The following is a 13,196-nucleotide window of genomic DNA, read 5'->3' as shown; positions in this document are numbered from 1 at the left end:
AGCAGGCTAGAAGGCACACAGATACAATTTACGTCACGAAAATGTGTGCACCACCCCCAATGCACATGAATAGAGGAAGAGCCAGAAGGATGTACCTTGAGTGATGCTCTCTGAGGGAAGAGGATTATTGGTGGTTTTACCCCTTAGAGCAAAGCTACATTTTATAATTCTTCTATAATGAACAAGCATTGATAGTAAGACACTTGACAACAAAACGAACAAAAGCCACTGAAGCTACAATGGTGGTATATACCAACGTGGCCTTCCTAGCTAATGCACCAGTACTAGCAAAGCGAGCCAACCAAGGTCACGACAATGGGGGTCGCAGTGGCATTTATAACAGTAGGCAAAGTACAAGTTCAAAGCACGTACGAGAGGACCAGCAAGAGGGCCAAGATTAAAGAGAGATTTACTGACAATTAATGAAAACCTGGCACCATGAAGATAGGCAGCCCGCAAGATATGAAGGAAATTATGCCGAAATCCACAGTAGAACCTAAGCCGCCTTAACCACGATCAAACTATGTCATATCCAGGCATCCCTCATTTTACTGCACTCCGCAGACATCGTGTTTGCTACACACCGAAGGTTTGCAGCAACCAATCTCTTGGCTCCATTTTTCCAACAGCGTCTGATCGCTTCCTGTCTGTGTGTCACACTTTGGTAATTCTCACAATATTTCAAACTTTTTCATGCTGACTGTATTTACTTTGGTGATCTGTGATCAGTGATTATGACTCTCTGAAACCTCAGATGATGACTAGCATTTTTTGGCGATAAGGTATTTTTTTAATTAAGGCACGCACGCTGGTGTTTTAGACGTGATGCTACGGCACACTTCCACAATGCAGTGTAAACGTAACTTTCATATTCGCCGGGAAGCCAAAACACTCGTTTCACTTGCTTTATTGCAATATTCGCTTTATTGGGTCTGGTCTGGACCTGAACCCACAGTATCTCCAAGGTATGCCTGTATACTGATAGGTATAAGGAAAATGTTGGAAAGGAAACAGGAAGGCGGGAAAAGGTTTTTCATGCTGGAAAACTATTTCTAATATTTTTAAACGACGCCGTCTCTCTTTCACGGCGTGTGTGCAGACTACACGCACAAACACAGGCGAGAGAACAGAAGATGCTGGCAGTGAGGACACCAGGTTTTGAGCGCTTCCTGGGTGCCAGGCACTCAGTCAAGCACTCAGCCCACATTTGAGCGTGCTGAGCCTTTCAACAACCTCAGGCAGGTGGGACTTGCAGACCCATTTTGGAGCTTGGAAACTGAGGCAGGGAGTGGGGAAGCAAGTGGCCAAGGTCCCACTGGTAAGAAGCAGAGAAGGGACTTGAACCCACGTCTAACTGGCCCAGAGCACTGAGCCCTTAAATGCTGGGGAACACTAGGCACCCAAAACTCAAACTCTGATAACCTGTGATGTTAACGAGGGTTCTTGAAAAGCTTCCTAAAGATGCAACTTTTAAAATGGACAGCCGCCTCTGAAGCTACACTGCTTGTGAAAGCTTAACAATGAGATAACAGTTCTCTGGAAAAAAAACACAACTATTGAAACAAAATCTCAATGACAGCATTCTCTTCTCAGCGCATGATTCATCCCCGTAACCTACGAGTGCCTTGCCTCATTGAAACCTCAGCACCAGTCTGAATAAGGCAGTGAGGTTTCCTCGCACCATTGACACAGCTTGAGGAGTGACCAGCCAAGATCTCTGCGCGTCTGTTCTTGCCGACAAGGACACAGGCCTGTGCGAAGCTCCATTCAGCAGCTACGTTCCCAGCTACTAACAAACCATAGGCCCGGGTTTGACAAGGGAATAAATTACAGAAGCAGTGAAGGAGAATGACGTCAGCTAAGCAGCAGTAAAAGTGGATTTGCCCCTCATCTAGCAAAACCCCACTGTTCTGACTGGCTCTTTCAATACTTCCCAAAGCAACCAAGTCAAAAGACCTTTTGCCCAATTCTGGCCTGGTTATTATTAAGGAAAATCCAAAATGGGAAATCTAACATTGCTTCTCTTCTGACTTTTTGACAGCCTCCAAAATGAATCCTCCATGTTCCCCACAGTGTAATTCAAAACAACTCTAGTTGGAAGTCAGATAATTTCTTGGTTAAAAAAATGTATAAACAAAAGATCCTTTTTAGAAATGAGCTTTATTTTCAGTACTTCTTAGTTCTGAAAAGTCTGCATATTTAGTTTTTCCTCCCACCGGGTTTACCAGCAAATCAGGAATTCAAAACCCACAACAAACAAGTCAAAACACCTGTAGGATCTAGGTGTTGACCACTGGCATTGCATTTTGGCGATAAAGGACCTGCCTTTCCAAGGAGGTTCTGTGCAAAATGCTGTTATTTTGAGGCTCACTGCTTTTCAACCTTGGAATCGCTCACTTGAAAAGAAGACTCAAATTCCAAACTTTCACAACTAGAGTCCCAGTATCCCCACGTAAGTCACTCTCATTCTTGAAACTCTACATTTAATGGCCCCAAGGGTTACTTTCACAGAGGGCTGCAAGGCAGGGCAAAATTTCTCATAACACCCATATCTGCCCCTGCCAACTGTTCTGTACCTCTCTTCCATGGGAAGCAGTAATGCTTCACCCTTCAAGTCCTGGGGATGACCTCAGAGGCACTCAGTGGCCAAGCAGAGCCCATCGAGACAGGAAAGGAATTTGGACACAGGCCCAGAAACAATGAACTCGCTTGTTATTCCTCAACACAGTCCAATAAAGAGGCTGCATTAATCTTAAAAGCCAACCTTTCTGTTTCAGATCCCCAGATAAAAATTATTTTGAAAAATCTGTATAATTTGAACCAAAAAGAATGGTTATTAAAAATAAACCAAGAAATATCCAGAAATGAGTTTCTAGTAGAAGCTTGCTAGAAGAGGAATTCCAATCTAAAAAAACAATCTAGACGACGTTCTTTTACCTGGGGAATGCAATGTTATCACATTCCCTTCCATACACCCTCCTAAAACTCCTTAAGTAGACAGTATTTCAACGCAGAGACCAAAGTGAAAATATCTTTGAAAAGAAAACAATGACGTGGCTGGGAAGCCGTGTGCAGCTTGGTGAACATTTTTTCCACCCACCACGAACTTGGGCTTTCTGGGAAGGTCGCTGGTTTTCCGGTCAAAACCATTCTTGAAGTCGTCACAAACGGAGAAAGGGAGACTCGGCATCTGGGAAGGTGTTTCCTGGTTCCTGGTTCCCAGGAAGGTGAGTATCTGGGGCTCAGGAGCCAAACAGCCTGGAAAATTCAGAGGGCAGAGATGTCCGTGAGGACAGGAAGGATGTAAAGCTATAGCTCGGAAAACACTTTCAGAAAATATTTTATGTTACTATTATTAAGATGATTTTATATTACTTACGATTTTATAAGTAACTCTTCTGATACACAACATGAATATACTTAACGCTACCAAACGGTACATTTTATTTTATTTATTTTATTTAAGTAGGCTCCACACCCAGCATGGAGCCCAATGTGGGGCTTGAACTCACGTCCCTGAGATCAAGACCTGAGCTAACAGCAAGAGTCGGATGCTTAACTGACTGAGCCACCCAGGCGCCCCCCAACCGGTACATTTTAAAAAGAAAAAAGCTATTTAAGAAAGTATCTACTTCATCAGAATCTGTAACATTTTATTTTAGTCCATTCTTTATTACTTCACGTCAATGATGACTTTCGTAAATTGAAAAAAAAGATGATTTTTTTTGAGTAAACAGATGATTACAGTTAACTCTGTTCATTGAAGGAAATCTGAATAGGAAAGGCCTGGAAAGTGTATTAAAAAAACCCATGAAGTTGAGAATGGGTACGTAAGTTATGACAGAGGTCTACAGGGGAAAACCATAGAGCTGTTAAAAAGATATATATACATGGGAACTCTGTTATTGCAACATTTCTATAAATCTAAACTCTTTTCAAGATAAAAAGGTTTTGTGAAAAAAGAACAAGAGATGGGGCAGGATCACCACGTGCAAAAGAATGAAGCTGGATCCCTATCTCACACCATATGCAAAAATTACCTCAAAGTAGATCATAGACCTAACTATTAAAATTAAAACTACAAAACTCTTAAAAGAAAACTTAAGCCTAAATCTTCATGACCTTGGGTTGGGCAATGATTTTTAGCTACAACACAAAAAGCACAAGCGACAAAAGGAGAAATAGATAGACTGGACTTCATCAAAATTAAGGGTTTTTTTTGTGCTTCAAAGGACTATCATCGAGAAAGTGAAAAGACAACCCAGAGAATGGGAGAAGATACTTACAAAGCATGTTACCTGAAAAGGGACTGGTTTCTAGACTATAAAAAGAACTCTTATAACTCAGTTATAACCCAATTTAAAAATGGACAAAGGACCTAAATAGACATTTTTCCAAAGAAGGTATACAAATGACCAATAAGCACATGAAGAGAGGCTCAATGTCATTAACCACTAGGGAAATGCTCATCAACCTTCGTGTCCACTAGGATGGCTCTAATCAAAAAGACTGACAATAACAAGCGTTGGCAAGGATGTGGGGGAAATTGGAACCATCACACACTACTGGTGGGAAGGCAAATTGCTGCAGCTACTTTTAAAAAATGGTCTGGCAGAACCTCAAAAAAGATAAATATAGAGTTACCATATGACCCAGCAATTTCACTCCTGGGTATATACCAGACAGAACCGAAAACTTAAGTCTGCCTACCCACAAACTTGAACACCAGCGTTTGTATCAGCGATGTTCATAAACAGCCAAAAAAATGGAAACATTGCAGATATCATCGACTGATGAGCAGATAAACAAGCTGCGGCACAGACATACAATGGACTATTCTTCAGGCACAGAGAGGAATGCAGTGCTGACACACACCACAACACGCTGGAACCTTTAAGACATCACACTGCGTGGAAGAAGCCGGACACAAAAAGGGCCATGTATTGTTACGACTCCGTGTAGGGGAAATATCCGAACTAGCAAATCCATAACGACAGAAAGCAGATAGGTGGTTACCAGAGGCTGGAGGGAAGAAGAGGCAGTCACTGCTTAATGGGGATGAGGTTTCCCTTTGGGGTGACGAAAACGTTCTAGAATTGCATTATGGTGGTTTCACAACCCTGTGAATATACTACAAAATACTGACTTGTGAAGACTGACTTCTACTTTTCACTTATTAACCTTGCTCCATGATTTGACACCCACATTTTCTCCGTATTGTCCCACGCAGTACTTTATTTTGAAGATTTTAACTTATATAATAGTTAAAAGAACAGTTCAGTGAACACCCGCATATATACCGCCTCCATTCTACAATTCACACTTTGCTTTACGTGGGCGCCTGGGTGGCTCAGTCAGTTGAGGCTCCGACTCTTGATTTCGGCTCAGGTCACGATCTCGGGGGTCGTGGGATGGAGCCCCACATCCGGCTCCAGGTTCAGCAGGGACTCTGCTTGGGATTCGCTCTCTCCCTCTCTGCCCCTCCCCCATGCGCTCTCTCTCTCTGTCAAATTAAAAAACAACAAAGAACTTTGCTTGGGGCGCCTGGGTGGCTCAGTCCGTTAAGTGTCTGCCTTCAGCTCAGGTCAGGATCCCAGGGTCCTGGGATCCAGCCCCACGTCTGGCTCCCTGCTCAGTGGGGAGTCTGCTTCTCCCTCTGCTCCTCCTCCTGCTCATGCTCTCACTCACTCTCTCTCAAATAAATAAATGATAAATAAAAAAATAACTGCCTTACAGCGTACCTAATTCAATTATCTGTCTACCTTATTCTTGGTATGTTTCATAGTTAAATTGCAGATACCAATACTCGGTCCCTAAACACCCAGGCACATTTCTCTCTGTATTTCAAGTTTTTCATGACTTCTTAAAATTTCCCAAGTAGCTCAGTTCAAGCAATATAAAAGTGGGTGTGGGGAGGACCCCCTCAGGCCCTGTTAATCTCCTCAGTGATCCGAGCATGGTCACCTCTGTGGACAGCCTGAAGTAGATCCTTCCAATTCCCTGGCCAGAAGTGTTTTCTCCACAGACTTCGGGCATTTATTCAGTGTTTACTGCATGTAAATCGCAGCGGAGGCCAGAGTGTGCATGTAAGTGACACCCCGCCTTCTTTGCTTTCGAAACGCTCCCCTGTGCAGACAGAACGTGCAGCACATCATCAGTGATGAAGCCGCGATGGCGGCTCGTCTGGGCGTCCTTCTGAGCTACCTGACTCTTCCCCTGTTCTTGGACATTTAGATGATTTCCAGCTTTTTCATACCCTGGGAAAGCCGGCCACTGCCTCCCTGAACAGAGTCCTTTCTGAAAAGGATCTTCCCTCACTCGTGGCATCTACTGAATAGGGGGCCCAGGTCAGGGGTTGGCAAAAAAGCCACAGTAAGTAGTCTGGGCTTTGCAGGCCAGGCAGTTTCTGTCACATGGTGTCAACCCCTCCGCTGCAAATGCAGTCACAGAAATGGGTGTGGCTGCCTGACAATAAAACTTCATGCATGAAAACAGGAAGCAGATAGATATGGCCCATGGGCCGTGGTTTGCTGATTCGACCTCAGTGATTATGCTGCAATCAGGATAGCTCCAATCTCACTGGACCTGGGTCACACCTAGCTAGGTCAAGCAGGCTCTGCTCCCAGGAAGCAAAATCAGGACACCAGGCTACAGACAAAGATAGTCTTGAGCTGAGCTAGGAGGTCACAGAGCCTAAGGTGACCATCTTGGTCACGGGCCAGCAGATGAGCAGTAAAGGGAGCTAGTTGGGCAAGAAGATGAATGAAGCCAATAGACAGAAAAGAATAACGAACACACAGAGTTCTGCCCTGCCTCGGACCTGTGCATGTGCTCCCATGCCTCTCTTCAGCTCTGCAAATAGCAAGGCTTCCTCTCGTTCTTTAGGTTTTGATTTAAATAGCACTTCTCTGTGAGCCTCTTCCCGACCATCACCTAAACTGAAGGCCTCCCATTCGCCTCATGAGTCACTTTTCCCTATTTGTTTCTCGGTCCCTGTCCCATCTGCTATACTGTGCATTCGCTGATGGCAAGGACGATGGCTATCTTGGTGTCAGCTATAAGCCCAAGGCGCAGCCCACGCTGGATAGTTGTAAATAAATAGATGAAGGAAGGAAGGACGGGTGGGAACCTGGAAAGACCAACGCTGTTCTACTTCCCATGAATCCTAGTTATATTCCCCATCCTCTTCTGCAAATTCCCTGATCTCTTCACCAGCCCTCTCTGCACCTGCGCAGGTCTCATCCGAGCTCCCAAAAAGGGCTTCTCTGGACATACATCACGGTGCTCATTCTGGGCTCTAAAACACTGTCCGGTGGCATGGTGAAACTCCTAAGTCCTGGAATCATCCCCTCAAACAGCCACTGGGCTGGCACAAGGACCACCCAGCAACCCCAAATTCAGCATCTCAATTACTCAGGAGAGCCGACTTTTCATTCTCTTCCTCTTCAGTGGGAAGAATGGGACCAGCCCAGCACGATTAGCCCAGATGCTAACACGCCAGATTCTCCTACGGTTATTCCCCTGAGCCTGTTTACTCTTGAGTCTCACAATTCATGAGAATCGTTAAGGCCCCGATGCTGGAAGGAAAACCAAGCTGATTAGATTTTCTTAAGCCTAACGAGGAAATGAAAAACGGGCATGAAAACAGAGAAAAGTCTGAAATACACTTCTGAGGGCTACCAGCGGGACAGGAGCAGGACCCAGCAGCACACTGGCCATTAAGCCACACTTTCCACCTTGGCAGACACCAAGTATAGGCTAAACACAGCACAGCTGGCAAGAGGTCAACAGGGCCATGGGCTTGAGGGAAGGCATCTCTTGGCAGCCTCTGCTGAGGCACCAGAACAGCCAGGACTTGGAGAACACCATGTTCCAATCAAAGCTCCAGCCTAGACCACAGTGACACAGTTTAACCTCTGTAGACCCTGCTTCCCTCTCTAGCTGGGGAGAGTTCTTATTTTCTAAGCAGAAAGCGGGACGTGAAAGCGCAGAGAGAGAAGACAGAGAATGGGCATCCAGTGGGTCTTTCTGGAGAATGACACCGAGGACAGGACAATGAAGGGGACGGGCAGGTCAGACTTACACGATCATGCAGAACATCATGAAGACATTCCACAGGGCGATGAAGATCCGGAAGTATCTGAGGCTCAGTAAGAACTCCCGAATGTTGTCACCTGGAAAGTCAGAACGCGTTTTTACAAGCACTGCCGACATTTCTGTTGTCGTGGCTGCAGTATGCTTCTGCAGCTTCCATCCGCCCCGTTCTGGGGGCAGCACGGCACTTCCTGCGGGTCGCCTCTGCTCCCCAGCCCTTGGCACTCTGACAGAGCTTGCCACTGAGCAACCCCTGAGAGACCCCAGCCTCTGACTGGCTCAGGGAGGGGCACGTGACCCAAGTCTGCCCAGTGAGAGTCAGTCCTGGGACTTTTGTTCCAACTACTGGGGAGGAGGCACTTGCTTCTGTCAGCCTTTCTGGGTTGGAAGGCGTAAGCCCAGTCCTTTAGGGCAGGCGTTGGCAAACTATGGCCCATGGGCCAAAGCCAGCCCCTACCACCTGTTTCTGTGTGGCCCACGAGCTAAAAATGTTTTTAAAGACTTTTTAATGGTTAAAAAGAAAATCAACAGAGTATCTTGTGAGACACAGAAATTGCATGAAATTCACATTTCAGTGTCTACAAATAAAGTTTTATCAAAATACACCCATGCCCGCTCATTTATATACAGGTATACCTTGGAGATATTGTGGGTTCGGTTCCAGAACACCGCAAGAAAGCAAGTCAAATGAATGTTTTGATCTCCCAGTGCCTATAAAAGTTATGTTTACACTATACTATGGTCTATTAAGTGTGCAGTAGCATTACAACTAAAAAATGTCAGTACGTGAATTACAAAAATACCACTAACAAACACTAAGCATCATCTGAGCCTTCAGCAAGTCGTAATCACTGATCGCAGATCACCAGAACAAATATGACAATAATGAAAAAGTTTGGAAAACTGCAAGAATTACCAAAATGTGACATAGAGACACGAGGTCAGCAAACCTGTTGGAAAAATGGTGCCAAGAGACCTGCCTGCACAGGGTTGACACAAACCTTCAGTTTGTAAAAATACAGTATCTGCAAAGCACGATAAAGAAGCACAATGAAACAAGGTATGCCTGTATCTCCCATGGCTGCTTTCAAAGAACAGAGCTGACATGCTGCACCAGACAAGGAATGACCCACAAAGCCAAAAATGTTTATGATCTGACCGTTACAGAACCCTGGGCCAAGCCCTGCTCTGGGGTCATCTTTTGTCAACACAAGCTGGCTTGATAATAAAACCAACCCAGAAGGAACGAGAGCTGGTGGGGTCACACACAGGAGGGCTGGTTTGAGCCCTGAGGCCGGGGGTGCCTGAAAACAGTCCCACCCTTGGAGGTTTCTGTTTGCTCTAAAGACTTTGGGCTGGGTTTTCAGTGTTGGCACCTGAAAAAGCATACTAATTCAGGCAAGTAAAAGAGGAGTTCTGCTTTGATGGTGACTTAACTCTAGTCCCCTGCCACAGAACAGAACCTGTTCCAAGAGGAAGCAACTTGGTACATTAAGACTCCAGAGGCGTGGGTTCCAGACCCTTCCTCCAGGGTTTTAAGCCACTCACCTCTTTAATCCTCCAGAGTGAAATGAATGGGTCCATGTGGGGTAATCTACAAGGGTGCTACCTAAAGTGTCATCTATAGACCAGGGCTGTCCCATAAGTACAGAATACCAGGCGGGAACTCAGAAATTCACACAGCCACCTGGCACCACTGCACCATCCAAGCACACGATAAGCACACACAGTCTTGCTGAACACAGTTTAGACGAGTCTGGTATCATCCAACCCACGGGCATAGCCACATGCAGCCCAGCCCAGATTGCAAATGTCAAACAGGGGTCCAGCCCCAGGATGCCTGAGAGGCGCTGCCTGACAAGGTCCTTCTCTGGGCCCACCATCACAAAAACAGGCTCTCCTACCTTTAACAGATGCTAAGTGATGGCCACTTGTTCCAGGCCACAGCCAAGTGCAGGGAATACAGGGAGGACCAAGGCAGGTATCCCTGCCCTAAGAAGCTCACACGCAGGACAAATACTAAACAAGTAATCACACACCTGATTATTCACCATGGCCAGTGCCATGGGAGCATACAATGGGGGCATGCCAACCTCGCCCTTGTCGGGGAGTGGGGGGTCAGAAAGCTTCGAGGAAGTGCATAAGCTCTGACCTTAAACACGGGCAGGAGTTTACTGCCCTTCCACCCAGGTGACCTTGCTCAGTCCCCGGCCTACATATGTCCCGGTTTCCTCCTATGTAAATGGGAGTGCCGAGCGACTAGGAAGACCTAGCGCAGTGCCTGGCACACAGACGGCTCTCAACAAATGCAGCCACTATGGTATCGAGGGTGAGCCAGGCACAGGGAGGGGGGCATTCTCTGCAGTAGCAGCAGTAAGCACAGACTGCTGGCTGGAAGGAGATGTGCAGAGAGCCCCTGATCAGAGGGAAGTCACTGTTGTGACTGTCCTTGTCACCGACACTCTCACCGCCACCAAGCTCTTCTACCCTCCCACCCCCTACCCCAGCCCCGAATTTAGATATCTAGACCAGAGCCCCAGGAGTTGGTATAGTACCTTCCACAACGCGGGTAAGCGATATATACAGCTGAATGAACATATGAACGAAAGAACGAATGGATGGATGCTCTAGTGACTGAAGGGACAACCTCTGGGGTCAGAAAAATCGAGGTGCAATCAGGATGCTGTCACTGATTTCACACGTGGCCACACACAAGTCAAGCCACAGCCCTGAGCCTCAGTTTCCTTGTCTGTAAAATGGGAAAATGCCTTTTACCTTTTAGGGCTGGAGGTGGAGTGACACACCCACAAGAAGCAGCTAACAAAACAGACACCACCAGGTAGGCCCCCAATAAAAGGGAGAGGTCTGGTCGTCATTCAAGTCACTGTTCTCGGGGTTCCTATCGTTCCCATGCAACACTCCATCATGGCACCCACCGCCCTGGCTGCAGTGCCACCTGCTCAGGGGTCCTTCCCTCCACACACTGCAGCTGGAGCAGCAACCCCATCCCTGTCGTCACCTCTCCTCACTTCCGTCACCATTTGTTCCTTGTTTAGGAACTGCTTGTCCCACCCGAGTAGTACAACCCATAAGGCAGGAATTTCATGTGTCTTGTTCTCTGCCATATCGCCAGCATCCAGGACAGTGGCCACCATGTGGCAGATGCTCGATAAATGCTTGGTGAATGATGCATGGACACAGGAGTCACGTGCAGGTCCATTAGGTTTCAAATAGTTACATGAATAAATTCCAGGGCCCCGAGGACAGGTGAGATGATATAAAGAGGGGGTTGGGGCTGGGATGAGGTAGAGACCACAGGCCCTGCCTCAATGGGATCCTTTCTTTTCATTTTCATCCAATACGTGCCAAGAGGTTGCTTGAACCCTGAGCTGTAGGATGTTCAGATTTTTCTTGATAAACCAGACATCTGAATTTTTATGTGACATCTGATTTATTTGAAAGCTAATGTTGGCATCTAATTACGTCTTCAGCACTCTGAAAGCAATGGCTACTTGTTTATTCATTCATTCATTCATGCTGGAGGATGGGCACCACAAGGACAGAGGAATGGGCCAAAACAAGCAAGAGCAAGTATGAGGGACAAGTATTAGCCAAATGATAGTATTCATAAAGGAAAATCATGACTGTAGGAAGTTATATGAGTGGTGACATATGCAGGGAGGTTTGACAGGACAAAGAAGAGGGTGACGGAGGTGAGCAGAAAGAACAGCACATCTTGGCAGGCCCATCTCTCCCTCTCGCAATCACACACACACACACACACACACACACACACACACTACTGAAAAGAAAACTAAGGTAGGGCTTGGTGAGAAAAAATTGTCCTCTCTGAAATGGACCAATTTCAGAGTCCAGAAAGGAGGCCTTACCTGTGCTGGGCTCCCTCGACTCCTCCCCAAAGCCCTGTGTGTCCTTCTTTTTCCTACAAAGAGGAACAGATGATGTCCACTTTTGGTGGGACATAAAGACCACTCGATCCCCTGGCCCTGACCTCCAGCTCAGAGGGCCTCGGACACTCACTTTCGGCTCTAGCCCTGCAGCTGGGTTGCTGTGTGACCTCGGGTGTTTCAATGCCCCTTTCTGGGCCATCATCTACCTGCCAATCACAGGCCTGCAGCCACCAAGGTGGAGAGGTTGGTCCGTGGGTACAGAATAGGGCTAAGAAGTTTGGGGGGGAGTTGGGGGCTCTCCGGGATGCGAGAAGAGAGATCCTCGGGAAACGGAGAGCTTCTATTTCCAGCCACCGTGGAGCGAAGGGTCACACGAGGATGGACCAGGCTGGAGGCGTGGCCAGAGGGAGGGCTGGGGCTTAAGGGCGTGGCCTACGGCGCGGGGCGGGCCCACGCTCGAGAGGCGGGGCTACGGGTCCCCTGGGTGGAGCCGCGATCCAAAGCGGCCTACTCACAGCTTAAAGTTGAGCACCGCCCCTGCGTTCATCAGCAGCGTCCTGCGAAGGGAGAATGAGGTTACCTGGGCCGCCCCTCGTACCTCTAACCCTTCTTACCCCAGCCTCTGGCCCCCCCTAATTACCCAAACAGCAGGATGTCCCCGATCATCGTTACGGCCGAAGCGTCCGTCAGAACCGGAAACGGAAATCCCGGAGGGGGAGGAGAGAAGAGCACGAGAGGACCAATCCCGAAGCTGCGCTGGCGAGGGCTGGTCCAATCGAAGGCCAAGGCAGGCAGGGTCCCGCCCTCTGCAGGCCAGGCCTCTTTAGGAAAGAACTAGCGCCCCTTCTCGCTAGGGAGGCCCGAGGGTAGCGAAGAGGGGCGGGGCGAGGGTGTGACGTCACCCGGGAGTGGAGTCATCCGGGGCGAGACTGGGTTACGCATTGGAGGCGTGCCGCGCAGGCGTGAGGGCCCTGCGAGCTGGAGAATTAGCGCCGTAGCTCTGCCTTCTGGGCTGGGGTCTCGCACGCGGCTCTCGGAGAAACCCGGCCTCCTGACCACTGAGCTGCGCAGGGGAATGGATCCTGATGCATTGGGCTCTCCCGGGCATGGACTCCCGCGGGGAGGATGTTCCTCCTGGGCCAAATGGAAGGCAGGGTTCCCCACTAGCCTGGAGCTACGGGGGGCGGAGGT

The 13,196-nt window shown here is 47.8% G+C and overlaps 1 protein-coding gene across 2 annotated transcripts; it reads right to left on the bottom strand.

Annotated features, from left to right (window-relative positions):
- Positions 1 to 2,141: 2,141 nt before the first annotated feature.
- SMIM7 (small integral membrane protein 7) lies at positions 2,142 to 12,744 on the bottom strand. Of its 2 annotated transcripts, XM_008703971.2 has the most exons (5): positions 12,646 to 12,744; positions 12,521 to 12,562; positions 11,985 to 12,037; positions 8,084 to 8,174; positions 2,142 to 3,258 (listed from the first exon to the last, which is right to left on the bottom strand). In XM_008703971.2, exons 1-5 carry the CDS (start codon positions 12,669 to 12,671, stop codon positions 3,243 to 3,245), a joined length of 228 nt encoding a protein of 75 aa, XP_008702193.1. In that variant the 5' UTR covers positions 12,672 to 12,744; the 3' UTR covers positions 2,142 to 3,242. The 2 variants fall into 2 exon arrangements, with proteins under 2 accessions (XP_008702193.1, XP_008702192.1); XM_008703970.2 differs by lacking the exons at positions 12,521 to 12,562; positions 12,646 to 12,744 and adding an exon at positions 12,136 to 12,446 and having other exon boundaries at positions 11,985 to 12,063.
- Between the last annotated feature and the right edge of the window lie 452 nt (positions 12,745 to 13,196).

Source organism: Ursus maritimus, unplaced genomic scaffold (assembly GCF_017311325.1).
Source record: "Ursus maritimus isolate PB19 unplaced genomic scaffold, ASM1731132v1 scaffold_14, whole genome shotgun sequence".
Lineage (NCBI taxonomy): Eukaryota > Metazoa > Chordata > Mammalia > Carnivora > Ursidae > Ursus > Ursus maritimus.
The sequence above is the reverse complement of the archived record's forward strand: the minus strand, read 5'-3'. Positions and strand labels throughout refer to the sequence as shown.

Coding starts and splice junctions, on each gene's coding strand:
- SMIM7 (XM_008703970.2), bottom strand. CDS start 12,207: ATGATGGCCCAGAAAGGGGCATTGAAACACCCGAGGTCACACAGCAAC. Junction 12,064..12,135: donor CTGCAGGGCTAGAGCCGAAA/GTGAGTGTCCGA, acceptor TCCCACCAAAAG/TGGACATCATCTGTTCCTCT. Junction 8,175..11,984: donor GTCGAGGGAGCCCAGCACAG/GTAAGGCCTCCT, acceptor CTGACTTTCCAG/GTGACAACATTCGGGAGTTC.